At 48.1% G+C, this 15,873-nt stretch overlaps 1 protein-coding gene across 1 annotated transcript in view; it reads right to left on the bottom strand.

The window, feature by feature from the left end:
• Positions 1 to 2,058, bottom strand: part of PRKCH (protein kinase C eta) — a gene marked incomplete at its 5' end in the record, with an annotated part of 117,799 nt that extends 115,741 nt beyond the window's left edge. The window contains one exon of the mRNA XM_084270557.1: positions 1,699 to 2,058. Coding sequence (XP_084126683.1) covers positions 1,699 to 2,058 — 360 coding nt within the window. The remainder of the gene's footprint in view (positions 1 to 1,698) is intronic.
• Between the last annotated feature and the right edge of the window lie 13,815 nt (positions 2,059 to 15,873).

Raw genomic sequence — 15,873 nt, forward strand, 5'->3', positions numbered from 1 at the left:
CCTAACAAGCATCTCGGGCCACGGACTGCATCTGTCCTAAAAATCAGCAGTGCAGGATGGATGAAATGACAGTAACTGTGGGACATGCATCCACACCAGAGCTAATATTACCAGAGATATTTTAGTAATGGCAATAAGGCCACCCCCTTTGCAGCAGAGACCTCCAGTCCCATGCATAGCCAATTCCAGTAAGTGGGGCTCCAGCAGGATGAGGGGTTAGAGCAAAGAAGAAACACCCCCAGCAAATGAAACACGGAGAAAACCCTCAAAACCACAGCTCTGAGGCCTGAGCTCACTAGTCTGCCCTGGCCCAGGGGGGTCCATTCCGTATTTAAAACTGGCTTAGCACAAGCCCCAGGAGCAGTTTCTCTCTGGCAGCACAACCAGCCTGGGAAGCTGGGCACGTACCCACCGAGCAAACCCCTGTGAGCTGTGCCCTGGCTCTGCTGCCCGGAGCAGCACCTGAGCTAGCCTGTTTGAGGCCAGCTTGGACCCCCGTGCCTGACACAAAATCACATCAGCAACTGCCTGAGAGATATCACCTTTAGTGCATGAACCTCACACCTCCCCACAGGTTACCAAGCTACTCCATAAGAGAAAAACAACAGTACCAACATACACCTATTAATCGGCCCCGTCACTGGTATTTCCCCTGTATCACCCCAGAGGCGCGGCATCACACCTCAGGTACAGACACCGGATGAGAACAGAAGGGACCAGCATTCTCCCCAGCGATACGATCAAGATGCTTAACTGTTCTCTACAGCATCAGGTCTCTTTCCTCCACGTCCCGATTTTATTATGGTGGTTACCTGACCACGTGTGATGAACTTCCTGGCCTTGAAAAAGTTTTTATCTACATTAACCTCAAAAATTCTCAGCTATTCTGCATCTCAGCTCCCCTGAAGAAATGTCTCTTGTGGTTTTGTTTTTTTAACCTAACGCTTACAAGCAAACTGCTGTCTGGATCAAAACATTTACCTCCTTCTCATTTACAGTCATGGAAGCAGAGGCACAACTTTGAAGCCTGCACTATTCCTTTCACTTACCATTAGGATTAAGATATAAATGAGGTTCTCCGGGCCAGATGCAAGGGACATCTACTTGGAAATAACCTAGAATTAACTATAAGTGAAACTGTGTTTAACCAGCGCAGTGGTGTAGATAATAGACACAAGACTAGTCCTGCCATTCTGTTAAGGAGTCAAAGAAATTCACACGCACACAGCAGACAATTGTGTAAGCGTGTGTAGACCTGAGCAGCAACACATCCAACACAGGGTATCCAACTTCCCAAGCACTCTCCGTGTGCTGAGAGGGAAGGTGCATGGTCATGGGAGTCTGCAGGTGTGCTCTGCTGGTCATGTGTCACGAGTCTCTGTTAACCTACAAAGAGAGGCTTCACAGCCTTCAGCTGTGGGGTCCTGACCCTCAAGTTAGGATAGACGAGGCTTTTTGATCTTAGGGTCCCCAAATACATCAGCTGAATTAGCAGCCTAAGCAACCCTAAAGCACAGGGGCACAAACACATGCAGAAGGTACACCTGGGCGAACGCAGGCACACACGGCGGGCTGTGTGCATCTTCTGAAGCACAGGCATGCAAGGACAAGCCCCGGCTCTGCAAGTACCCTTCAAGCACCTTCATTCATTCAGAGAGGAGCCCAGCTCCAGCTTTTTCCCCTGAGACAGCTACTCACCCAGCCTTCGAAGCTGTCGCCGGGTCCCGCCGAGCGCAGGAGGTCCTGGAAATGCAAGGTGCAGTTGGCCACAAAGTCATCGTAGCCGATGGGGGTGTCGTGGAAGACAGACAGCTCGATCTGTTGGCCGTCGGTAACCGTGGCAGAGAACTCCTCGTTGTAAGTGGGTTTGTTGGTCTTCTGCTTGGTGCTGGTTTGCCCAACGCGCACCTGGTCCACGCTGATGGTGACATAAGGGTCCAGGAGCTGGTAGCCCTTGCGGAAAAGCGAGTGCCGGAGGGACCAGCGGGTGGGCTGCAAGCCCACCGCCTCCCCAATCCGCACCTTCAGGTACCCGTTGAACTTCATGGCTCCGGACATGGCCGCTCCCCCGGGGCGCCCGGGAGCCCGGAGGAGAGCCAGACCCCTCTCCCGCGGAGCCGGGCCGGCAGCCAGCCCCGCCGCGCCTCTTCAGGGGGCCGGGCGGCGGCGGTGTGCCCGCCCCCGGGCCACGCCGGGGCCCCAAAACGGTCGGCCCCGCGCTCCGCCCACCTCCCACGGCGGCAGCGCCGCACCGCCCAGCCGCGCTCCACCGCTCCCCACGGGCCTTCGCGGAGCGGCTCGGCTCGGGCACCTGGGCTGTGAGACAGCACCGGGCGGGCGGGCAGGAGCCGCCAACTCGCCACTCGGCTAAGGAGTGGGGCGGTACCGGCGCTCGCACGCCCGGTCCCGTCCCGGCGTTAAGCAGAGGCGCGGCCGGCAGAACCCTGGAGCCCCGTCGGGAGCCGCCGGCCGAGCCGTGAGAAGCGCGGCGGGGAAACCAACGCCATCGCCAGGCTACGAGCAAGCAGCCTGTCCCGGCGCTGAGCAGACACGGGGCTGCGACCCCCGGCTCTCCCCAGCGACCCCCGGCCCGTTTCACACCTCCGTCCTCTACAGCATCCTAACGCGGGAGGGCGCGTACGGAGAATACAAGGACGCGTTGCTTGTGCTATTGGTTAATTGGTTAATTGTTACAAGCTGCGCCGTTTGGGGTTAATTAGGTGATTAACGTTCCTGGCGCTCGGCGTGGGGGGCTGGTGTCAGGGTGGGTTTCTTTCGGCTTTGCGCTGGGCTTCATAAAGTCGGAATTTCAATACTTTTAAATCGTTCCCAAACTTCAGAGCGAAGCGGTGTGGGCTGGGTAGGGGAGCCCTGAAATCCTGCTTCCCTGGTGAGACTCTTTGGGTGACGTCATCTGGGTGACGCTGCAGCGGAAGGAAGATGATGTCACTTGAAGGTTCCCGCCGCTGCGGGATGGTGCCAAGGCTGGCTGAGAGCGTGCAGCCCCTTTCTTGTGTTTTTCTTTCAATTTTTCTTTTCTTTTACTCTCCCAGCCTATTCCTCTCCCTTCAGCCCTTCATCTTTCACGTTCTATCCATTTCTTAGCAGACCGCCTGTGGTTTTCCACCCCCTTTCCTCTTTGCCCTCCTCCTGACAGCCTTTTCTCCTCCTAGACACTCCACATTTTGCAGAAGGACCAAGCCCAAGGCTCCTTCCAGCCTCAGAGCAGGGCTCCTATTGCCTCCTCAGGTGGAACACGTTCAGTAATGTTATCATTCCTCACATGCAAGCAACAGTTCTGCCAGAAAAACTCACAGGCTCTTAAATCAAGACAGGTGTCCTCGCAAGACTTTTAAGCTCCTGGATCTCTCCATACTAGCTGGAGAAAAGAAATGTTTAAGAATTTCTGGAGCTTGGTTAGGATCGTTCATCCTGGAGTGGAATGCAGGCTTAATCTTAGGAATTGCCAAACTGCCTTCCCAAGCAGCTCGTTAGAAGTTACTACTGGCACAAACAGGGAGAAGAGAAAAATCTGCTGAAGGGTCAGATGGTGCCTTTTTCTGTTTGATCACACAAGGTGAAGTACTTTGCTGTAGCCATAGGAAAGGGAACTTAAAATAACAGTTTCTGTAACGTGTTTCCTCGCAGGCTGATGTGGCAACAGGGTTCCTGTACCTGGAACTTTAGAAAAAAAAAACCCAGCAAATATTGTAAAACTTCCAGAAAGAATGTGAGCTATGGTAAGCAGTCCTGAAGAGCAGCAGTACCCATTGCTGGCCAGTTTTCCATTGGAGGGAAAACATCAATCCTGTGGACTCGTATGATGTGAATCTAATTAATTTTGTTTGTCCACTTGAACCAGTCTGGGACAGATCATCTCAAACAGCATCTGAACACACCCCTATTCTGAACTCCCAGCCAAAGCCCAACAGTCCTGTTCTCAAAGAGCACTGAGTAGCGACATGAAGTCAGAACATACCCTGCCCACTCTCCAGACATCCAAGCAATGGAAAAACAGCCCCGTTTTGGGATTTTCTTCCAAGAATCAAAAGATCCCTGTACACAATGACCTTGCAAGGCTGAATGCAGCAGGACCATCTGGTGATGACTGCGCTGAACTTCCTCACACAGCTCTCGGTGCCAGGCCGGTCTGCAGGAGCATGGCTTCTCTTCTCTTCCTCAGCAGGAGCTCTAGGACCAGGTTCCAGACATGGCAAGTTGATTCATTTTGTGCCCTCAAGTGTTCAGGGAGGCTGAGCTCTTCCTGGCGCTTCCTGCCAAGCTGCATGGTTTCCTGAGCAGTCGGCTGATGACACACAGTTGTTCAAGAAACCAACTGAGATGATCACATCTCCTGATTCTGTGCCTGAGCAGCAACATGGTGGGTGGCACGCAATGGCAACAAATACAAAAGAAAGCACATGAGGCAATGAAATCTGTATTGCAGGTAAATTAAAGGATAAAGAAACGGAGTATACGCAATCTTACTAACCACCTACCACTCTAGGAGAAGATGTAAGTGTAGTGGTGGAGAACTCCCTGGAAAAAAACAGCTTAGTGCTCACCTTCTAGCAAAAAGACAAATAGCCAATTAGTAATTATTAGAAGCAGAACTGAGAGCAAAGCCAAAGCTGTCACTCAGGCACTGGATAAATGATACGCCTGTACCATTCATATCACGTGCAAAGCTGCTGCTCCTGTCACCTCCAGAACTGCGGAGTAGAAGTAGGAAAGGCACAGAAAAGGATGATGAAGCTTATTGAAGGGATGGAGCATGGTTGTGAAGGGAGAGAGACAGCCTACATTAGGATTTCTGGGTCTGGGAAAGAATGTCTGAAAGGGGAAACATGAGCGAGATCTGCACAGTCATAAACCATACGAGCTGGATGAATGGGGAAGGATTTTTCATTCCTGGACAAGACCTAAAGGGTACTCACTGAAATTTTGAGGCAGCAGGTTTAAAACATAGAGAAGCAAACACCTTTTCACAGAATTCATAGTTATAGTATGAAAATCATTGGCAAAAATGGAGGCAAGGTCTAGAAATTTATGGAGGATAGACTTACTAGTGGCTACTGACCATGAGATAAACCCTGTCCTGGTTCTGGCCAGGCCAGAGTTAACCTCCCCACACAGCCAGCACAGGTGAGCTTTTTAAACCACAAATAGAGAGGATTCAGCAGAGGAAGGACCACTCTTTACTTCCTTTATTTCTTATCCTTTTCTTGTAAAGCATCTTGTTTCTTACTCCAAAGCCTCAGCTACTGGCCACTCTTTGGAACAGCATGGCTGAGGAATGATGAATCTAGGAGGGAGCCTATTATGTTCTCTGGATTGTAATTTCCATATCTAAGTAAGAAAATTTAGAAGCAACACCTCTTTAGACTGGCTTAGGCACCATTCCCTGCAGATGGGTGACAGGCTAAAGACAGGAACAGCTCCTGAGTTTCCTCTTGCATTCTTCCTTCAGGCCACAGTAACCTTAAGGATGTTTGTCCAAGTTGTCTCTTATTTTTTTTAGGAGTCTATCTGGAAAACTTGCAGTTCAGCTCCACAAACAAAGCCCAAGAGCTTGGCTAAGTCTGGTTGTAAGTTTATGATTTAAGCCTGGCTGCATATCACTCCACAGCTACACATTCATCCACCATGTTAAAAACCTCCACTTCTTTTTCCTACCAAAGTGTGCCTTATTCCCTTCACCAGTAATCTATAATTCTGTCATAATTTAGTATCGTCCCCATTTGGCAAGTTAAGGGCAAATGCTTAAATTGTTCCACTTCAGATTTCTACCAAACACTGGTTACATTCAGAAGTGAAGTCTGTAAAGTGATGGAAAAACCTTGGCTTTCCCAACTACCACTGCAAAAACGCTACTGACTCTTCTTGTAAATGGAGCTGTAGTTAAATACACCTTAAAAATACAAAAAAATTAAAAGAGCTGTAGAGGCTAGTGAAGCAGGAACTGACTCTATTTGGTTCCTCTATTAATTCTAGTCTATTTATACAACTTCCCTTTTATAGTTCTTTCTATAAGGGTGCTTGTTAAACCTCTAATGACAGCTGCTAAAAACTGAATATCCCATGTGTGGAATCATTTGTGGTCTGGGGGGAAAAAAAAGGAAAAAAAAAAAGGAAAAAAGATCAAATTCCTCTCTAATGATAATAATTAAGGGATCAATCCAAAAAACTCACTGAAGTCAAAAGCAAATCTGCCACTCATTTATGCTGTACAATAATCAGCCCTGGTTTGTACATCTGCTGTTGCTCCTGATTTATCCCAAGCAAACTAGAAAAAGAGTCAGCCTAATAGCTTTTCTGAGTTAGCATGAGTACTTATTTTCCACTCTTAAATTGGAGCTCACCTGATCCTTATTATTTTATTTAAAAAAAAAAAAAAAACAAACCCACAACCAAAAAAACCCCACCAGGTCATTTTATAAAGTGCTGGTATTATAAACTGCAGAATATAGTTTATAAGAGCACTAACTCCTACAAGCCAACCATTAATACAACTAATGGCCTGTTTGTTGTATTAAACTGCTCTCATTTGTCTGGGTCCATTAACAAATGCAGTGGTCATTAACTGTTAACAGCAACTCAGTTATTAGATTTTATTACTTGTACAGGAAACACTGGAGAACAAACTGATTGTTTGGGTTTGCTGGGGTTTCTTTCTTTCCCAGCAGCCTTGCCCCATTATTTATAATTTAGCTCCTCACTGAGTCCCAGCCGTGACTGACACACTCAGAAGTGGGTCCAAGCCCTCTGTGCAGACAGGAGTTCACGTGCCAGGCCCACAAACCTCTCTGAGGCACCAGGCATCCCGAGCAGCCTCTGCTTTGCCGATTTCTCTCTATCCTTTTTCTTGGGCAGCAGCTTCCACCCACATGTATAACAACGGCATTTAAGTAACAGATATGTTCATGTGTATTGAGGAGGCTGTAAAATCTTCTGCTTCACTCATGGTTCTCTTTCTCTAATTCACTGAAATCCAACATGTAAATTTAAAAATGTCTTTTACTTCCTCTCCATTGGGATTGATGCATCAGGCCAGGGCGATCTCTCTCTGCCTTGCACTGCCATTGAGTCCAGATAATTGTGGATGTCTCTTCTGGCCTCGTGGTTTACAAATAAGCTTCAAGCCCCACTCCTGCAAACACTTGCATGTGAGGAGTATTACCCAGTATTATCAAGATCTGAAAGGCCTTCCCCACTCTGAAGGCTGAAGAACCCCAGTGCACACCATACTTGCGCTGCTTTCTTCACCCTGATTCAGTTCAAAGCAATGGAAAAACAACAGTAGCAGTGTCAAATTGTCACGAAGGCCTGGCAACAGCTTGTCATGAAAGTGGCTTTCATCAGGCAGTCTGAGCAATTTTCTTCAACCTGCGGTGCCATGAAACACAAAAGAGGGAGGAGACACCCAGAAATGTGTTATTAGTGCTCTTTGGAAACAGGATCTTCCGGACTCACACCAATCAGTGTGAGACCGGGCTGGTGTTGCAAGACAACTATTGGTATTTCAGAGGTGGAGAGATACATGAATTGACTGTGGTTTTTACCCTTTGTGGGGATGAGCATGTTCAATGAGATTGAAATAACTCAATTTGTGAGCTGTTGGCCCTTCTCTACTACGCTGCGGTTATTAATGGTACTTGTATGTTCTTTCCTCCTACACAGGCTCAAGGGTGCACCTGTTATAGACAATCCTACCTGTTCTCTAAAGGCTTGGATCAGTCAGAAAGACAGGGCCACAACCAGTACAGTGTCAGACGTGGTACTGACTGGTGCTTGACTGTCCAAAGAAAGGCCACGGTCCCCTGAGTAAAGTGATTCACAGTGCAGTATCTGAGCCTGTTGCATTGCAGGTGGCCCACCAACACTCTTCTCATTTGGCTTGTGAAACAGGGTCTTACCATAGTTCGATTACACACAAAGCAGTCACAAGATGGCCATGCAGTGCAGATTTGGTCAAGTTACACCAGCCCCAGTGCTATCTGCAAACCCATTCAGATGCCATGGCAGCCAATGGATTCAATGTGACATCAACAGGAAGAGGGTGAGAGATTTTTCTAAGAACAGGCTCAAGACACTGCTGGTTTGAGCAACCAGAACAGGTGATTAGAAAGTGCTTCTGTTATCCCTCTGCTATTCCATCAGAAGAGGGGTGGCCAGGGAGTCACCAGGGAGGTGATTGTCCCTCTCTGCTCTGGCCTCATGAGGCCCCATCTGGAGTCCTGTGTCCAGACCTGGGGCCCCCAATACAAGAAGGATGTAGAACTGTTGGAGAGGGTCCAGAGGAGGGTCACAAAGATGATCAGAGGGCTGGAGCACCACCCCTATGAAGAGAGGCTGAGGGAGCTGGGCTTGTTCAGCCTGGAGAAGAGAAGGCTGTGGGTGGGCCTCATTGCAGCCTTCCAGTCCCTGAAGGGAGCAGAGAAACAGGAGGGGAATCAACTTTTTAAAAGGGTAGAAAATGGCAGGACAAGGGGGAATGGACTAAAGCTGAAGGAAGGAAGGTTTAAATTAGATATTAGGGGGAATTTTTTTACAGAGAGAGTGGTGAGGGGCTGGAACAGGCTGCCCAGAGAGGTGGTGGATTCCCCGTCCCTGGGGGTGTTCAAGGCCAGGTTGGATGGGGCCCTGGGCAGCCTTGTGTAGCTCCAGGCCTGGAGGTTGGTGGCCCTGCCTGTGTCAGGGGGGTTGGAGCTCTGTGATCCTTGGGGTCCCTTCCAACCCATGCCATTCTATTATTCTATGATCCCTGGGGCAGAGGTTAAAGCCTCTTCTGTACGCCCATGCCTGTGTCTCACATGGTATGTGCTTGGGGATGTGTGGTGCTGAGCACTCAAAGATATATCAGCTTATCTACTCCTGCCTATAAACATGGCACTTCTGATACAACTTCCCTCCTACCAGCTTCTGGTAACAACTTCCTTCCTACCATCCTTCCCGAGCTAGCATGTCCTGACAGATTGTGCAACAAAACCAGTTGGACAAGAAATTTAGACATATTTAATTTGGAAGTGTTTAAGAAGCCCGAGTATGTGCACATCATGCCACTAAGAAGCAGACACTTAGAATGGCCCCAGATCACCAGCCTGTGTGCATTCTCCTTACCTTGCAGTAACAGGGTGGAATAAAAAGAGCATCGCTGCCTCTCTCAGCTCCTGGTACAGCTCTGAATGTAATAAACTCCAGGATTTTCTATGAACAGCAGGACTTTTCAGACAAATAGGAGACCCCAGAGTCTTTGCATTATATACAGAAAGGAGGTGCCAGAGCTGTGATCCAGACTTTTGTTACAAAAAGGGTGAGCATCCCACTCTCCTCTCTTGCATGAGATACTGTGCTGTTGTACCAACCTCCCTCTCCTGTTTCCTCTCCCTCAGGCTCCTCTTGCAGAAATGGACCTTCCTAACAAAGTCACTGTGCACCTCATGCAGCATGTTATTCCTTCTTCTTGCTCCCATTGGATCATTTTTCTTTCTCCAAGGATCTGGGTGTCAGCTCAGCAAAGGACAAGATCCTGCCACAGTGACAGTAGAGCACATTATGACTGTGGGATGATTGACATGCCTGAGGGATGGGATGACAACCAGAGGGACCTGGACAAGCTCAAGAGGTGGGCCCATGTGAACCTCATGAGGTTCAACAAGGACAAGTGCAAGGTCCTGCACATGGGTTGGGGCAACCTCCAGTATCAGTACAGGCTGGGGGATGAAGGGATTGAGAGCAGTCCTGTGGAGGAGGACTTGGGGATGCTGATGGATGAAAAAGCGGACACAAGGCAGCAATACACGCTCACAGCCCGTAAAACCAATCACTTCCTGGGCTGCATCAAAAGAAGCATGGCCAGAAGGTTGAGGGAGGGGATTCTGTCCCTCTACTCTGCTCTCAGGAGACCCCACTTAAAGTACTGAGTCCAGCTCTGGGGTGATCAGAGTTTTGGAGCACCTCTGCTATGAAGACAGGCTGAGAGAGTTGGGTTGGTCAGCCTGGAGAAGAGAAGGCTGTGGGGAGACCTTACTGCAGCCTTCCAGTATCTCAAGGGGCAACAGGAAAGCTGGAGAGGGATCTGGTTACAGGTGCAGGGAGTGACAGGGCAAGGGCAAATGGCTTTAAAGTAAAAGCTTAGATAAAAGTAAGACATTTTTTATGATGAAGTAGGTAAAACACTGGCATAGGTTGCCCTGGAGAGGTGGTAGATTCCCCATCCCTGGAAACATTCAAAGTCAGGATGGATGGGGCCCTGAGCAAGAAAATAGTGCTAAGATTCAGAGGGCAGAGTCAGGCCAGGGCCCATCACTGCAGCAGTGTGCAGCTTTATTTCAGCTCAGAGAGACTCAGCCCCAGTGCTCCCAATCAGAGAAGCAAGATCTTTGGGAGGATGAACGCTCAGCCTTCAAACCTGTGTGGTTCCCTTGTCTCTGCAGTGCACACCCAGTCAGGCATAGATACTCATCTCTGAGGTAAAAGATGACAAGATATCCTGGAGGAAACATAGTCTTTGTAAACAGGTACCTACCACAACCAAATAAAGTTTGCATGTGTCTGGATCAACAGGACAGACTCCCAGCTGAGCCTGACCTTATGCAGGTGTCAATATGATGTCTCTGGGAGAGGAACTCTGCAAGCTGTGGAGAGCTGGGACCTGCCTTCCTCAGGAGATTCCGAGAAGTCTGGCAGGCAGGTCCAAGGGCTGCCACCCTCTGGTCCCGAGAAGACAAAGCAACACCCCTCCCTGCTTGCATTGGGTGAGGAACAGTGTCTGTGAGAAACCAGCATGAACTGTGTCCTCCTGCCTGATCCTCATGGGAGAGCCTGCAACTGCAACAGGCAAAACAGCAAAGGATGAAGACCTTGGTAAACAAAATCCCTGCAGTGGTTGTCAGAGATGTACATACGAACCAGCACTCCAGATGTTCCCCAGAAATCTTTATCTGAGTACTACTCCTTACGAGGAGGACGTTGTTCTTTTCCTGAGTCACAGAATCACAAGGTTGGAAGAGACCTTTGAAGATCATCGAGTCCAACCATTCCCATCCTATGCTAAACTAGATCCCTAAGTACCTCATCTACCCTTTTTTTGAACACATCCAGGGAAGGTGACTCAACCCCCTCCCTGGGCACCCTCCAGGCCCTGACAACTCTTTCACTAAAAAATGTCATTTAACATTGCTTTTTTTTTAAAGTCCTCAAAGACTGAACTATGACCTGCCCTAAAACAAGAGGAGATAGTGTTTAACAGTAAGTAGGCTAAAGAGGAGAGAAGAAATGCATTTATGTTATGGGACTCTGATGACTCCATGTTGCAGACTAGTAGTACCTAAGCTGACTCCTTTAGCAAAGGATCAGCAAGGGCTCAAAGTTCTTTTTACAGTCAAGACTCAGCCTGACCTTTCAGTTCCCCGCAATGTCTCTCATTAAATTCCTTTTTTTCTCATTAAAAAAAAAGCCCCATCTTCTGAGAAGTGCCCATTCTTTTCTTCATCTCCAGTGCTGGACTCTGTGCCACGGAAATGCAGGAGTTCACCAATAATCTCTATTTATCTGTGCATTTTCTAGTAACCACAAGAGTGATCATCTCTAACACCTATAGAGCAGATAGAAGTTGAAAAGCCAGCAGGAAAGGGTCAGAATGAATGGACTTAAAAGTATATTGAGGTGACAGTACTATAGAGAATAGAATGATGAAGAATACTCTGAGGGAGAAGGGAACAATTACCTGGGGTAGGTGGCTAGAAGAAAAGAAAACACGTAGGAGGTATTGGGCATTATTAACCTTTCCATTCTGGGTAAGGAATATTGATCTTTATTCTTTGGTGCGTTACAAAGAGCTCTCCTCTTGGTTCAGAACCAAAGGCCAGAGCATCCCCCAGCACAGGATTACAGTGGGGTGTTGTGCCTGCACTCCAGGATACGCTGTGCATCAGATGTATCTCTGGGTGTCTGCTTCAGTTACTGCCAGGAACACGCTGCACGTGTGTCTTCACTGACATCTGTGAAATCCCAGCAAATCCTAGGAACTCTGAGACACCAAGGTGCCATCCCAAGTGCTCATTGAGACTGTCAGATTACTAATTACTTAAAATATCACCCCTGTTGGTGCACACATATGAGTAAAAGTTACCTGTGTGTCTCCATGGAGGTTACTACAGCAATACTTCATGGTGGCTACTACAGCAATGCTCCCCTTCTTTTGAATCGGGGCACAGGTTCAGCCACAAAATACCAGCATAGGCTCAAGCACGGTCCTATCTCACACTGGGAAATTTGAAGATGTCTGTGGAGAAGCAGGGAGAAGCAATGGTCAGAACCTCCCCAGCCATCCCATTATGCTGGAAAGCCCCAAAAGCAGCGAACTGCACACATACGGATGCTCTTGCTGAGCTGCAACTCAGTCTGAATAATAAGGGGGGGGGGGGGGGAAGAGAATATCAGAGTATTTCTTTAAAACTTGGAGACTCTGCTCCAAAATCTCAGAACTTATAAAGCATTTAGGGATCAGAAGGTGTAGCTACACTGCACAACCCCCCTGCGTACACTGTACTGGGTTAGACACAAGTTCTTTAAATGCAGAGGCCTCTCTTATCAAAGACCTCTAGATGGAGCTACCCCTTTTGTTTTCAGCCTAAGCAAGAGCTGCTGAAGCACTGCCAGCCCGAGGCAAGGCAAGAGAAATGCCAGGAGAAATATAATGCTGTGTAAGGGAAGAAAACGTAGGAATTTGCAGCACTGTACGTGGGAGCATCGTTTTGCATGGGTGTTGTGCTGGCATTGGGCATCTAAGCTTTTACTTTATCCTTCAAGAAACCAATGTCACCAAAGCCCTTTATTACTTTAAAAACTTGCCCCTTTCAAAGGAATATAACGTTTGAGAGTGAAAACAGTCAAACTGGACTGCACACTGCTGAGATCTGAAGGTAAGCACCATGCCAGCCTGATTTATCCCACTGGTGTGGCACTGACAGACAGACACGTGGGAGATGAGCTCCGTGCTGGACTAGGTCCCTATGAAGAGGGAAAGACTGCAAAAATTGGGACATCAAAGCCTCCTGTGATGGGGGGGCTTCATTTCGGGAAGGCCCACCCTTCCCATGGACAGCAGAAGCAATTTTCCCAGCAGGACCAGCCAGACTGAAGAGAACTGACTGTGCAAGTGTCACGTTCAGCCTGCATGATCCCATAAGCCTGGAGAATAAGGCTGGAGGGTACCACCATCCCAGCACTGTGCATGGGAGGAAATAATACTAACGATGCTGTGCCCCTCTTTGCACCCCACTATCCTCACCATGCCTGAGAACCACAGAGCCCTGATTTTGGAAGGATTAAGGCAGCATACATCTCCCTTTAAACATGATCCCTAAACCCACCTGCACCCTGTCACCCTTGCACAGGGTGAAGAGCACAGATGGGCGGGCTCCAGACTTAGCATTTCATTTCCCCTAATTCCTCATTAACCCTAAAGCAATAAAAGCCAAGCCCCTGGGAAGGCAGGGCATCCCTGCCCTCCCTCGCAGCCGCCCTGTCTCATTGCTGCCGGCGCCTGTTCCACTAGAGGGGACCCTGGCCCCGCAGGGAGACCTGTGAGCACTGCTTGCTCCTCATGCAACCCAAGGGCCAGGGCCAGGAAAGTAAAACCCAAACTTTACAGAAAAGTAATTTTATGGTGAACTTGAATTTGATTCTGTTTAGTTAAAAACAGCACCCACATCCTCCCCTCCTCACCCCCAGGCAGGCTGGGACCGCACTGTGCAGCGCAGGGCCGTGCTTTCAACCAACAGCTCCAGCTTCTCCTTAAAGCCTCCTCTGCCATCCAAGCTGAAAATTACTCTGGGGAGTAAATGAAAAAAACAAACCCCATGAGCCCCACAGGAGCTTGCATTTAAAATGCATATTTAATTTAAGGGATAAGAGCAAAATGTTGAGATCTAATATTATTTGTATTATAGTGGTGCCTGAGGGGAGGCAAACAAGCATAGGACTGCCCTGTGCTAGGAACTGGATGAACACCTAGGAAGGAGCTCATAGCTTTTCCCATATCACTTGCAATCAAAACAGGAAGGACCAGCAGAGACAACATTGAATGAACTGACCAAAACCCCCATTTCCCATCCCTTTTTGCCATTCAGGGGGAGGAGGGAGAGAAATCGGGAATAAAGAAGGGAGGGGTGCAGGGAGGTGTTTTATGATTTGGTTTTATTTCTCATTCTCCTACTCTGTTTTGATTGTGTAATAAATTAGATGCATTTTACTCCTTGCTGAGTCCATTTTGCCCATGACATTAACTGCTGAATGATCTCTCCCTGTCCTTATCTGGACCCGTGAGCCTTTCATCCCATCTTCTCTCCCCTGCCCAGCTGCTGAGGGGAGCAATAGAGCAGCTTTGGTGGGCACGGGGCCCACAGTCAGGGTCAGCCCACCACAGACTAATATGAACAGTTCTGTCTGTGCCTGGACAGCTCTGCCTGTGAAACACTTCAGGAGCCCAGCACACAAGTTGTGTTCTGCTGTGGGTGGATTCTCCTCGAGAAGGCAGCGTGATGAACACCCTCTCACATGCTCCCCAAAACCCCCATGGGTTGGTAGATACAGAATCACAGAATCACAGAACCACAAGGTTGGAAAAGAACTTTGAAGATCATCAAGTCCAACCGGTACCATACCAGGAACAGAACCCGAAATTCCCTTCTGGAAGCCTTAGGTTTGTGCTTGGAGCCTTCTCCAAGGCTGATTTACCAAGTGAAGAGCAGATGAACGGCTGCCATTTCCCCACTGGTTTTGATGGCAGCTGCACCCTTGTTACACTCAATGTTTGTCAGTGGAAAACACCCTGGCTTTCAACTGGATGGCTTAGCTGTATTTTGTTGTTCTGTTTATGACAGAGAATTATTTGTTGGGGTTTGGACTCGATAATCTCTTAAGGTTCCTTCCAACCCCCATGATGCTGTGATTCTGTGATTTGTTATTGAATCCTTAGTGGTCTGTAGCATCAACTTCACTCTAATTACTAAGGCAGCCAAGTAAGAGCTTTTTTTCCCCCACTTTACAGATATTTGTAGGACCATAACCAGAAAGGGAGCCGCCAGTGACTAGACCAGCCAACAGTGCAGTTTGCTGACTAGTATTTGTTTTATAAACTTTGGCATGTCTTGATATGTACATAATTATAGTCCTTAACCCATAAATAATATTTCACAGAGGTCATGCTATAGTTATGTAAGTTCAGGGGTTTATTTCCCAGGACGCAAAGTAGCTGTGAATGAATTATGTTTAGTCTGATCTGCCACAGAAGGCTCATAAACTTATAAGTTGTAGCAAATCATGGAATATTACTCCTGTATGTCGGGCGAACTGTAAATGTAGAAGAATAATGCTTGATAAGGGAAAAGTCTTTTTATTTTGTCAAAGTAACATATGTTCTTAGGGCAGGGCTATAAAATTTGATGTTAAGTGACAATTTGGGCGATCTCTTCACACGCAGCTTGTGAATTCTTCTTGCTACAGGGGACTCTCTCTGCATGTCTGCAAGGCTGGAAACTCCATTCTGAGCAGGCAAGGTTCTCCTTTCTTGGCTCCCTTTGGCTTACAGTGTCCCAGAATCCACAGGAGGTAGTGAGAGAAACCTTTGTGCCTTTGCATAGGGCAAATAAAAACAGGAGTCATCAAATATCTCCTGTTTGATAGCCTGTTCAACTGCAACAGCCTTAGACAAAGAGAAGGCAACTACCTTGTTTATTAAGGCTGATAAACACATAAGGGATAGGGAGGGAAGAGACCTGAGCTGCTGATTAAGGTAGGACACTTTGATCACTTCGGAGGCTGCCCTGGGAAGGGAGGGGACAGCAGAAAGCAGCACTGAGGAATGGA

Source organism: Gallinula chloropus (assembly GCF_964237585.1).
Source record: "Gallinula chloropus genome assembly, chromosome: 14".
NCBI lineage: Eukaryota > Metazoa > Chordata > Aves > Gruiformes > Rallidae > Gallinula > Gallinula chloropus.